This window comes from Dreissena polymorpha, chromosome 4, assembly GCF_020536995.1.
Source record: "Dreissena polymorpha isolate Duluth1 chromosome 4, UMN_Dpol_1.0, whole genome shotgun sequence".
In the NCBI taxonomy this organism is placed as follows: domain Eukaryota; kingdom Metazoa; phylum Mollusca; class Bivalvia; order Myida; family Dreissenidae; genus Dreissena; species Dreissena polymorpha.
Genome location: NC_068358.1, coordinates 128328106 through 128341623, shown reverse-complemented (window position 1 = coordinate 128341623; position 13518 = coordinate 128328106). Strand labels below are relative to the sequence as shown.

The 13518-nt window shown below is 35.8% G+C and overlaps 1 protein-coding gene across 2 annotated transcripts in view; it reads left to right on the top strand.

Moving 5' to 3' along the window:
• The window catches only part of LOC127877302 (OTU domain-containing protein 7B-like), a 45503-nt gene extending 34175 nt beyond the window's left edge, over positions 1-11328 (top strand). For both annotated transcript variants that reach the window (XM_052423004.1, XM_052423003.1), the window contains 4 exons: positions 3069-3196; positions 3865-4007; positions 5954-6264; positions 7372-11328. In XM_052423004.1, the coding sequence (XP_052278964.1) occupies positions 3069-3196; positions 3865-4007; positions 5954-6264; positions 7372-8567 (1778 nt within the window). In that variant the 3' untranslated portion in view covers positions 8568-11328. The remainder of the gene's footprint in view (positions 1-3068; positions 3197-3864; positions 4008-5953; positions 6265-7371) is intronic.
• Positions 11329-13518: the final 2190 nt, after the last annotated feature.

The window sequence follows — 13518 nt, the reverse complement described above, 5'->3', positions numbered from 1 at the left end:
ATATACTATTCTTACTTTAACCACTTTCCAGCTAAGATAGGCATTTTATGTTTGTGGTCCCTTAGAAAATCAAATTAAATTAAAGACCTTTCTTACTTGATTCAAATTATAAAGGCGTCTTTTCCAACCTTAAGGTACTGATGAGCAGGTAACAGCATTAAAGCTGAACTGCCTGCAATTAGTTACTCGTTAGCAGGCTGTTCTGGTTTTATTCTGGTTGCATATAGCCATTTTCACTTTTCTTCTGAGTGGGGAAGGGTTAAACATGGCTTTCCTTAGACTCAAAAAGCCAAAGACTTACAGTTTTTGAGAGTAAAAGTCAGATTTTATTGTTGGCCACAAAGTGATGCATATTGTTTAAGTTGCATTAAGTTAATGTGTCCCTTTTTGAGCTCACCTTAGCACATTGTGCTGACTGGTGAGCTTTTGTGATCACCTTTTGTCTGTAGTCAGTTTTGCATTGTCAGCATTTGCCTTGTTAGCACTCTAGAGGCCTGATTTCACAGAAAGCCGGACATATAAATAATGGCAACACTTGAGGCAGGTGGGTGGCTGGCGCCCTTGCCAATGTCCTCTATCTGTTTGAATTTTTTTATTCGGATCATCATGAAACTTGGTGATAATTTTTGTGGGCATAATATCTTTGCCAAATTTGTAAGGCAGCAAGATCAACAAACACTTCTGAATCAATTGGGCAGAAAAATGAGGGAATTGCGTGAGGTTTGGTGTCAAATGTATAAAAATGCCTGTGTTTAAATGGTGTTATCATCAAACTTGGTCACCATCTTTGTGGGTGTAAAATCTCAGCCATGTACAAACACCAGCCAAAACGCCAAAGCACTTTAGAGTGCCTTGACTTTTTTAAAGTTGCGTAAATTTTCACAGACAAAAAATAAATGATACCACAATATTTTGTCTTTATAATTTTTTATGCCAATATTTTTTTCACAAATTAATACATCCTTTTTGGATTATAGTAACCAATTAATACATCCTTTATGGATTATAGTAACCAATTAATGCATCCTTTATGGATTAGAGTAACCAATTAATACATCTTTTATTTATAGTAACCAATTAATACATACTTTATGGATTATAGTAACCAAGTAAAGCATCCTTTATGGATTAAAGTAACCAATTAATACATCCTTTATGGATTATAGTAACCAATTAATACATCCTTTATGGATTATAGTACCAATTAATAATCCTTTATGGATTATAATAACCAATTAATACATCCTTTATGGATTATAGTAACCAACTACTGTAAAATCATTTATTTTCGACAGCACAAAATTTCGTCATTTTTATAAAAATGACGATTTCGTCAGCACTTAAATTCGCCGATTTCTGATTTTAAATTTAAAAAAAATGCGTCAGTCAATATCCGATTTGTGTGTAATACATATTCACGTTCAATCGCAGGTGCGAAAAATCGTGGTACGAATGCGGGAACACACTTGAGAATCACTGCAGGAGGTGGGGCCTGTTTGTCACATGCCAATTAACTAGTCTTTTGTTATCAAGGGACAGTAATGGACCCTCTTAATGTATGCCATTCACACGTTCATTGTTATGATTAGCGGACAAGTGGGATCGAATAACCGTTAACGAGTGTTTGTAACAACGAAGCCAATTGCCAATTAGTCTTATTCTATTATTATAACACAGTAATAATATAATAGTTGGTATGATTTTTATTAAAATGCTGTCAATACCGTTTTAAACTGTTTGTGTTATACAAAAGAGGTTCCAGATTGTTAAGTGTTTTTTTTCAAATAAAATGCTTTTTTATTCTGATATCAACATTTATTTAAAATTATAAACTCTATGTGTGTGTTTGTTCTTTAAAAAGTAAACTACCGGTATATAAATCAATAATGTCAATAATTTAAAAATAAATAAATTGATACATATAAAATAGTAATAAGTGTGGTTAAACGCAAACAATCAAACAACAAACAGCAATTAAAATATTCTTTATTAATTTGTGATAAATACGCATGTTGATCACTCATCGTCTTCTTTTATTTGGTATATTGTCTTTCATCGGCATTCGCTGCGTGATGGCTAATATGCAACACCCCTGAAAAAACACAATGCACCTAATGGGTAATAAAGTTATAAACAATTAGCGCTAATTCATTACCATTCTACATAAACGAAGTCAACGCATTCGATACAGCTGTACTGCACACGCGTTTAAAAGAAGTGTTACGTGTCAGTTAAGTACCTTGTGTAATCTACATCCCTTTTGTGTCAAAACCGGATTAATCTTGATTACGAAACAGCAGTGAATGTGTGCATGGATTATGTTGGAATTTAATGCCTCATGTCTACGGTAAAGTTTTAAAATATTGTTCAACTTAGTGTTTGTTTTTGTTCAAACATAGAGCATGATTGTTCGTTAGGATCTTAAATTCGCCGATCGGTCGACTGACGAATTTATGAAAATTAATGCCTGACGATTAATAATGGTTTCACAGTAATACATCCTTTATGGATTATAGTAACCATAGTAACCAAGACCATTGAAAAACAGAGCCTTGTTCTGGGAAATCTGGGCTGAATGCATGTTCATAAAGTGTCAGATAAGCCTGTGCAGTCGGTATAGGCTAATTAGGCTCAACACCTTCCACCTTTACTGGACTTCAATTAAAAGGGACTTTCTGTGTGTGTGTGTATGTCAGACCTGGAGCCCAGATTTTCCAGAACAAGGCTGCAATAAGCTTATTTTGTGCAGTTTGTGTTGCAGCCATGTGGGGGATCCGCAACCATCAGTTGATGCTACGCAAAGCACTTTACAACTATCAATTTGGGAAATCTGGGCCAAATGCATGTGCGGAAATTGTCATCTTAGATTAGCCTGTGCAGTCCACACAGGCTTAACAGGGATTACACGTTCTGCCTTCGCTGGATTTTCAATAAGAAGTGACAAAAAATTCCATGAAAGTGGAAAGTGTCCTCCCTGTTTAGCCTGTGCAGACTAAACAGGCTATTCTGTGATGACACTTTATGCACATGTATCAAGTCTAGATTTCAGTGTTGTGTGTGTGTTACAGCCATGTGGGGGATCCATGACAGGCAGCTGATGTTACGCAAGGCCCTGTATGACACCCTCACCAAGAAGTTTTACAGCAACGCCCTCTATAGACGCTGGAGACTTCAACAAACACAGACACACAAACAGGTATGCCAGTATGGTCTGGCTGAAAATGTATTAGAGCCTCACTTTAGGAAAAGTGGGCTTAACCCTTTGCATGCTGGGAAATTTGTCGTCTGCTAAAATGTCGTCTGCTAAATTTCTAAAATTAGCATTTTCTTCGATTTTTTTTTCAAAGAATACTATCAGAATAGCAAACAGTTTGGATCCAGATGAGACGCCACGTTCTGTGGCGTCTCATCTGGATCCAAACTGTTTGCAAAGGCCTTCACAACTCGGTTCCCGCACTGTAAGGGTTAATACATATGCGTAAATTGGCTTCCCAGAATAGCCTGTGCAGTCTGCATAGGCGTATCAGGGACAACACTTTCTGATTTTATGATATTTTTGTTAAAAAGAAGTAACATAAAGTTAAGGCTGAATGCGTCCTCTCTGATAAGCCTGTGTAGACTGCTTATTCTGGCTCTTCATTTTATAAATCCTGTTCTGTTTCTCAAAAGTATTAATTCGAATTGCTGTTTATGTTATTTTTAGCTCAAGGAGGTCAAACGCTCACTGACTTACGTGTATGGTCCTAATAATGATCTTATCATGTCCGTTTTTTTCTATGCTCATTTTTTATCACTGTATCTCTTTCCCCAGGCTGGTCCGGGTTTTTCTTTGCTCGTTGTGTATCACTGTATCTCTTTCCCCAGGCAGGGTTGATCTTCACTGAGGCGGAGTGGAAGACAGAGTGGGACAATGTTCTGCGTCTCGCGTCCACGACCCCACGCACGCTGCCCGGCAGTGCGCCACGCAGTAACAGCTGCTGTAACAGCATGCTCACCCAGCAAAACAGGTAATGTTAGAAGATACAATGGTAATACGTACTCTGGTACAAAGAATACTGGTACATTGTATAGCGGTACAGCGTATACTAGTAACATTGTAAAATGTATATTACTAGGCTTGTGTAGCAACGCACAGTTCCATTTCAACATATAGTATTTAACCTTAAGACAAAGTATATTTAAATATTTTTCTTAGTATAAAATTTTCATATATTTGTGTCAATTAACGATTCAATTCATAACAGTTATTTTCAGTACTATGCATCATCAGTTGACATCACTTTAAACCTTTAAGTTTTGTTTGTTCCCTTCATATAAAATATTGAAACTTTTTTCTATAATGTGCTTTTGGAGTTGTGCCGTAAATGTATCATTCTTGTAATGTAATTGCATATACATTGTATCTGTATTAGCTCCTTCAATGATATTGTCAGGGTTTTAAGTATGTTTAGTGGCAAACAAATTTAAATGTGAAATACGCCTTAAATGTATTAAAAAATCTGTAACTTTTAGAAATCGTTGGTTATTTTGGCTACTGTATCATTTAGTTGAGAAATAATTTATGTATGTACTGAGTTGTTGTCTAAATTGTTGTTTGTTCTGAAAGTACACCCAAAAAATAGAATTTGTATGCCCCATTTCGAAGAAAAGGGGATATATAGTTTTCGCACTGTCCGTCTGTCACACTTTTCGTGTCCGCTCTCTAATTCAAATAGTTTTCATCGGATCTTTACGAAACTTGGTCAGAAGTTGTATCTAGACAATATCTAGGTCAAGTCATGCTGGGTCAAAAACTAGGTCACGGGGTCGAAAAAACAAATCCAAGGGAAGTAATAAGCTTTAAATGGACATAATTATCTGACCTGCCAAATTATATATTTTTGTTAAATAAATCAAAGCGGGGCAGTAGGCGGCATTGTGTTTCTGACAAACACATCGTGGTAAAAGGTCAAGGAAATCCTTCAAGGTCTAAGGTCAAAAATACAAATCCAAGGGAAGTAATAAGCTTTAAAGGGAGATAATTATTCAATATTGAACATAGCAACTTGATATTTGGCATGCATGCGTATCTCATGGAGCTTCACATTTTGAGTGGTGAATCTACAACTAACGGTAGTGGCTTTTAATTTAATTTGCTTCTAAAAATAGAGATTTGTTAGAGACAATTATTTTCAAGGGCAGTAATTTATATAATTATAAATCTCAGATTATATATTTCCTTACCAAGAATTTAAGTTCTTTTCACAGTTACTGTACATATTTTTTATTTTGATTATTTATAACTCAAATGATTGATTTGTCAAAGGTTTTTTTTAATGATATAATTATCATTTCTTTCCTGTACTAATTTGTGAATGATAGGGTTCATTACATACCTGTGGACTTATGTCCATAGATACATGATAAACTCTGGCTATGATCTCTTTGATAAACCACAGGCCTTGGTTGTCAGTGATGTCTTACTTGGTCATTTTTGACTGTCTACAGACCCCTCCCCCCTCCCCCGGTTGGATTGGACAAAATCCAAGGGAAGTAATAAGCTTTAAAGGGAGATGATTTCTATGCCTGCCAAATAATAAATAGAAATTTTATTTCAAAGCGGCGGAGTAGGGGGCATTGTGTTTCTGACAAACACATCTCTTGTTTATTTTACATTCATCACTTTTCTATGTATGTACTTAACAAGGAAATTGTAAGCAAAATTATAGTCGCATACTAGATTGGATCCCCAGATTAGTGGACAGTTCCCTTAAGCAAAAATCTAGTTTAGGCAGAAAATGTTTTCCTATATTAGCCTGAGCATACAATCTGGTATGACACTTTATGCACATGCATTAAGCCCCATTTCCTTGAGTGCGGCTCATATGAATGGTGAATTTTTTTGCAATATTTATTCTTACGCACTAGATCTGGATGCCATGATTTGTGTACAGATCACTTCACTATGTTTCAGCTCTTCCACAATGCCAGAAGCCAACTCCGACTCCCCCATCGTGTACGAGAGCCTGGAAGAATTCCACGTGTTTGTCCTCGCACATGTCATACAGCGCCCCATCATTGTGGTGGCGGACACCATCCTGAGGGACGCCAGTGGGGAGGCTATGGCCCCCATACCCTTTGGAGGGATTTACCTGCCCCTGGAGTGTGAGGCAGCACACTGCTACAGGTCTCCACTGCTGCTCACATATGACGCCGCTCACTTCTCCGCCCTTGTGCCCATGGAATCTCAGAGGTCGGAGGAGGACAAGAATTCTGCTTTACCAGGTGAGTTGTGTTGGATATTGGAATCTGTTTCTTGGATTTTCTATTATCAATTTTGCAGAAGAATGAGGGAATTTTGTGAGGTTTGGTGTCAAAATTATAAAATGCTGGTGTTTCTTTTTTAATTCAGTATTATCTTGATAAACCCTGGACAATTAGATTTATATAGGTAATTAATAATTGTTTTTATGCCCCCGTAGAAGGGCATATAGTGATCGGACTGTTGATCCGTCTGTCCGTCACACTTTGCGGCTAGTTTCGAAAAATGCTCATAACTTCTATTTCGCTTCAGATAGCAATTTCATATTTGGCATGCATGTGTATATGGACAAGGCCTTTTCATACGCACACAAATTTTGACCCCTTTGACCTTGACCTTGAAGTTAGGGTCCGCGTATAGGTTTCGAAAGCTGCGTTTAGGCTTCGAAAAAAGCTCATAACTTCTATCAAGCGTTTATAGGGGGCATATGTCATCCTATGGTGACAGCTCTTGTTTTTTAATGCTCATTGATTTCTTTGAAAATTGGCTTAACATTCATATGCAGAGTGATGTTAAAGTTTTTAACGGCTAAGCATGAAGTTTAAGTGACTTGTGATTTATAATATATAGATTTGTGATTTATAATGGGTGCGCATTGATGTGACTTATTCATGTGGATTTTGAACATGGATTTACAGACTAGCATACCCTTAAACAATATTTTGTTTTAAATATTATTCTGCCCTTGTATACCAAGTTTCATATATATCCATCATCCGCAGTCAGTTTGTTTGTTTGTTTTTTTTTGTCAAATTTGGGGCCAAACTTCAACCCCATTTCCAATCTCAAAAAGTAAATAACTGTCTAAAATTCCCAAGTGAAGGTTTCAGAAAAAACAACAACACACATTTCGATATTGAATTCATTTCCCTTTCTATCTCTATATGTTGAACATTAGACAATTATATATAGATTTGTTTATTCTTTATTTAAAGTATTCGTGAGGAAAAAAAAGACAACAATTTCCCACTTTTAATAAAAACAGCACAATTTTTTGGTATCCAAAGAGTCCTTGTCCCATTCCCAAAATGGTTGGAAAAAAACATGTGGGCTTTGTTCTGTTTTTTCAGTGGCCATTCCAATAGTGAGTTCAGAACTGAAGATTCTGCCGCTGCATTTTGCAATCGACCCTGGCTCCTTCTACAACTGGGAGAAGAACCAGGGTGAGTTTATGATGCCTGAGGAACAGAAGATAAACATCCTGAAGCGCTACATGGACCTAGAGCGGCTGCCAATCAGTGGAAGCTTGCTGGACAGTGGCAGCGATAAGAACTCAACAGGCTCGTATGAGTCAGACGATGGGCTCACAGAGAAAGGGAAGAAAGAAAAGAAACGGGGAAATTCTGTCTCAAAACAGTTTGGAAGCTTTGGTAAAAGTGTGGGAAAAAAATTGAAAAATCTTGGTAAAGGTGGAAGTGGGAAAGATGAGAAGAAGTCCAGTCGAAATTCTAGTTCTCAGAATTCCAAAATTCCACTGACAATATCAGCTCTGGCAGAGAATGAGCAACAGTCGCTATGGTGCTGCCGCTTAGTCACACAGAAGAGTGTAACACACCAGAAAATGATTGACAACTATTTATGTGATGCGAGTGAACGGTTTAAAGCAGACCTTGCAGGCAATAAAATTAAACACAAGGAGTCTAGTTCAAATGTTGGTCATCGAGTTCAGTGTGTAACTCAAGGCTGTAGCTTGTTTGGAACTGTTGAAACAAGTTATCTATGTTCGAAATGTTACGCTGATCAGAAAAAAGTAATAATCGATCAGGAAAAAGATAGGTTAAAGGAATTTGAACACAATAAACATCATAAACACAAAGATGAGGTGGATGGTACGAAAATTGGTAAGTCCAAGTTCTATGACATGAAAAATGGTGAAGTTCAGACCAGTGAAGTGTCTGCAAAATCTAAGCAAAGCATTCAGCCCCCCGTAGCAGTGAACATTGGCTCCCAGTCCAAGGTTCCGGTCCCAAACTCTCAACAGAAGGGTCCAGTTCCCAGTTCCTTAAGCAAGATCCCTATTTCGACCCCTGGGGTCCCTCAAGCCCGACCCCTGACCCGAACGCCGTCCCCAGATTATGACAATGTGGAGTACAAGTCCGCAGGAACTGTGAAACCCAGTGTTTCCATGGTCCCAACTCATTCCGTTAGCAACTATGGGGCGCAGCGGTGTATGAATGAAGACTGTGCATTTTATGGTAACGACAAATATGACGGGTTTTGCTCTTCATGCTTCAAGGAAAAACAAAAACTTCAAAAGCTGGTGTGAAAATTGTATGCTTTAAGTTATTGTTATGTTTGTTACATGTATCTATTTTAAAATAATTTCTTCTGCTTATATGATTGTTTATTCCCAATGTTTTAAATGAAATAAGAAGTTTCATAAAATTATATTGTCAGGGTTTTAAGAACATTGGTAGGAACATGATTATAAAATTACAATTCTAGCTTGTTTACAATTTAGCTCGTTTACTCCGTCATCGCTGTGTACTAATTTATTGACAAGTCTTGTGACAAGAATTTCATATTCATCCTTTAATTTGATTCCAGTCTGTGTTAAATGTTTTTAAATCTTTTTGTATCAGGATAGAGTTTTGTCTTTTATTGCTAGAAGTCCCAGAGCAATTATCAATTAGATTCCATAAGGGCCCATTTTCCAAGACTTAAGAATGTCTAGAAATACTTTTGCGTTTGTAAAGACGCAGACCCCATGGGTGTTAATTTCTTTCACAAACTATTCAAGATAAAGAATAAAAAAATTATTGAAAAACATCTAGTACGAATGGCAGCTTTTTAAAGAACATAACCATGTTATTGGTTTTTTAAGTAAATGTCATTAATCTTCAGGCTTAGTTTGATGAATATGGGCATTAACATGCTTTATTAGATCTAAGTAACTGTTGTTCTTCAGTATGGGTTGATCACTATCATGAGCTGTGCTTTGAGAAAATTGGGCTTAATTCAGGTGCGCAAAATATTGTCCTATATTAGCATGTGCAGACCACACAGGCTAATCGTGGACGACACTTTCTGCCTAGATTGGATTTTGTTTAGAAGAGTCTCAACTTTCTTGAAAACAAATTCCAGAGATCAATAAAAAAAACTAAAACTATAAAAACTATAAAAAAAATCATTTGATTTGCACTCCCTGTTGAATTCAATTTCTTATTTTATTTTCGGAAGTAAATGTATTCACACAGGGAACAATCAAACGTGCAATAGAAAACTGGAGTTTCCTTCTGCTCAGTTATCAGGATGTGCCTCTTTACTGTTTAACTGCAGTATCACCGTACAGTATTTTGTCAAATATATCAAGGGTTTGAAAGAGAAACAGTGTTAGAAAATATTATGCAAACATTTTGGCATGAATGAAAAAAGCCTTGAATTGAAACCTATTTTATATTTGCACAGTTAAAGCATGACATATACATTTTTCAACTCAGTTAGTAGGATCTTACTGAGATGCAACACTGTAACAGAATACTTGCTAATTTCCCGACCAGGTGTCCAATTTATAAAGCAGGAAATGAAATGTTTGTAATACCTGTAGCAATAGATAAGCTTGTGAAAACAAGCTGATGATCATCAGTGTCTTTTCCTTTTTCATATTTCGAAGCCTCTACTTTTTTTAGATAATAGCTGTGTGGGGTGTGCATTTTTATTTAATTTGTGTAAAATTATTTTTAAACAAATTAAGAATTAAACATATTGTTTTTTATGCCCCCTGTAGGGTGGCATATAGCAGCTGAACTGTCTGTCAGTATGACAGTCAGTCTGTCCGTCCGTCCAAAAAAAACTTGAACATTGGCCATAACTTTTTCAATATTGAAGATAGCAACTTGATATTTGGCATGCATGTGTATCTCATGAAGCTGCACATTTTGAGTGGTGGAAGTTCAAGGTCATGGTCATCCTTCAAGGTCAAAGGTCAACAACAACAAAAAAAAATAATTTCAAACCGGCGTTTTCATGAAGCTGCACATTTTGAGTGGTGGAAGTTCAAGGTCAAGGTCATCCTTCAAGGTCAAGGTCATCCTTCAAGGTCAAAGGTGAAAAAAAATCGCGGCGGCGTTATCATGAAGCTGCACATTTTGAGTGGTGGAAGTTCAAGGTCAAGGTCATCCTTCAAGGTCAAAAAAATAAAATTAAGCGGCGCAATAGGGGGCATTGTGTTTATGACGAACACATCTCTTGTTAATAATGAATAGCAGTCTATTATGGCCAACTGGTACACTACCAGTTGTGACATTATACTCAAATATGTACTTTGGCTGATATTTATTATATATCAGTTGTACAATTCATATTCTGCTAGTTATCTTAAAAAATAATTTATGCTTCGATGTACATTCCGACTGTTAAGAATATTTATTTATAATTTTATCTGGTAATGTACTTGAGACTACTTTGAGTGTCGTACTTAACTTATTACGGTTAGGCTGTTATTACAAAATTAAATTAGAACAGCTACATGTAACAAAACTTTGCCACATTTCATCATAGAAAAATATGGATATGTGTGATTTTTATGATTTTAGTCTACACAAATTATTTGAATATTACATTGTGTTTCTTACAACAACTTGTGTTCCTCATGACACTACAGCTGGCATTTACTTTATTATTTTGACTTAGTTAATGTGTGGTATAAATGCATGTTTAATACAGACTTTACCAAGTATAGGAAAACAGGAACAACTTTAGCGACAATAGTGTTTGATTTTATAACATTTTACTCTCCCATTATGTCAGCTCCAATCTTATTAAACTACAAATACATTATATGCACAATACATTATTTATAATGTTACCATTCATTAATTGCTTGCTTCTTTATATCCAAAAATACTTGCTTGCTAATTGTTATCTCTTTAAGTGAATGTGAAGCCTATTTAATTATTCTTTGTATATTTTAATGTTTATTTGTACCAAATTCATGGGTTGGTTTGGTAATGTTACACATCAAATGAAATTTAACAATAGTATGGTATAATGGTAAAACATAATGTAGCAATGTATTTCTAGTCAAATAAACTCCATCACGGTGACCCGAAATAGTAAAATGGTTTTCGGATGATAACTCAAGAACGCATACACCTAGGATCATGAAACTTCACTAGGTCAAAGGTCAAGGTCACAGTGACAAAAATCGTATTCACACAATGGCTGCCACTACAACAGACAGCCCATATGGGGGGGCATGCATGTTTTACAAACAGCCCTTGTTTTTACATGTTTTATTTTTCTGCATGTCTACACTGGTTGTACATGTATACAACTCAAAACATACAGGTTGTGCCTTTATTGCACTTGGAGATTTTATAGTAACCCGGAAATGAAGTTAATGTGTGAGTCAGCTTGCCTGTCTGTTGGTTGTCATGGTTTCCAGAGAATTACTGACAAAAAAAGTTAGCAAACAACCAATAAATGCTGAAATAGTTGTGGCCCCCTTTTTACTTGAAATAACTAGTTTTATGATTATGATAATATTGTATAAATGACCTCCTGTTTTGAAACTAGTATAGAAATTAATCATTTATATGTAGCTTTATAAAAAGAAGTATTTCTTTGGTCGTTTATCATGGATGGCATCGTTTTGTGCAAAGCTTAATTCTGAGTATTTTTTCCACAGTGATCCTGGCACAAATAATTAGTGATGTGTGTAAACCTTATTTAAAAGATGCTTTTGTTGGTGTCCATTATTTGCTCACCTTAGAATTGCTGATGGTTTGCTATTGTGGTCAGTAAATGTACATTCTTGTATGTGGTGTGTTGCCAACATTCAGTTTGTTATCGCTCTAAAGAAAACAGTTTTTGACCTGATCTTAATGAAACTTGGTCACAATTTTTCCTTGACAAAATCTAGGCTGATCATCTATTTGGGTCAAGTACATCACAAGGTCAAATCTTAGAAAAACGTTCCTTCTCTTGAAGCCAAAGTCATGACTCAGTCTGATGAAAATTGGTCAGATTGTTTATCTTAACAATATCAAGGTTGAGTTTTAATCTGGGTCACATGCTTAAAACATTAGGGAAACTGGTCTAATTTTAGAAAAACTTGTTACCACTCTATCTGTCTTATATACGACTTGATCTTCATAAAACTAGGTGGTAATGTTCATCTTTACCTAAGCTGGATCACACGTGTCCAAAATCTAGTTAACTCGGTCAAAGCTTCACAAAATCTTGTTACCACTCTAAAGGCTTAATGTATGACTCAATCTTAATGAAACCTGGTCAGATTGTTTTATTGAGGGTATAAAGGCCAAGTTTGAATAGATGTCAAATGGGGTCAAAAACTATGTCACCAGGTCAAGATTTTAACAATTGGTGAGGAGAGTTCTTTTGGGTCATCATGGCCCTCTTGTTGAACTTTCTTGTGATTCTGTAGATACGGATGTATTTTGTTTTGTTCAATGTTGTTTCATTGTTTTGAATTCTGTTGATATGCAAACATTTCAATTTACATTTTAATAAACCATGCTGCTGAATTATGTTGTGTTTTGACTTGTTCAACAGAGAATCCACTTAGAAATGGATAAAATATGCATAGGACACATTTGCAAACTTTAATGATAACTTGAAATGTTGTTCTTGCCAATATTTTTTGGGGATGATATTAAATATATATATTATGTATTGTTCTAATTAAATGATATGCAGTACTGGCAAGTATTTGCATAACCATATTATGAATACTAGCAGTACAGCTATATTTGTTTTTTTTGCATGAATATTTACTAAAGCTCATAATGAAAAAGTGATGCAAATGAACAGAATTGGCATAGAATACTTTATATCTTTTGTTGTGAAAGATTCGATGGCTGCAAAACCGTCTCAATAAGCATGATGGGGAATGAAAAGAACAAGTTCATGCTGGCATGTACAGCAGAAAGAGGAAAGTTATGTTGTGTTCAAATGAAAGACTGAATAATTTGACCCATTAAAAATTACTTTTTGAATATATAAGTTGGAATATATGAGTTTGAATAAAAAGGTGCTGCAAGACTTATTCTTCCAAGTTCTTTTAGGAAATTGCAGTTTGAAGAATATTCTTTTTTTCAAGACTTAAGTCTTAGAATCGGTTGGTTAATACAGACTCAAATGTGCAGCCCCATGCAGTCATTATAGACAGACAAACAGATAGTCAGATGGAGATGTCTGTCAGTCTGTCAGTCTGTCCGTCTGTCACAAAACTTGTAAGTGCCTTATCTCAGAAA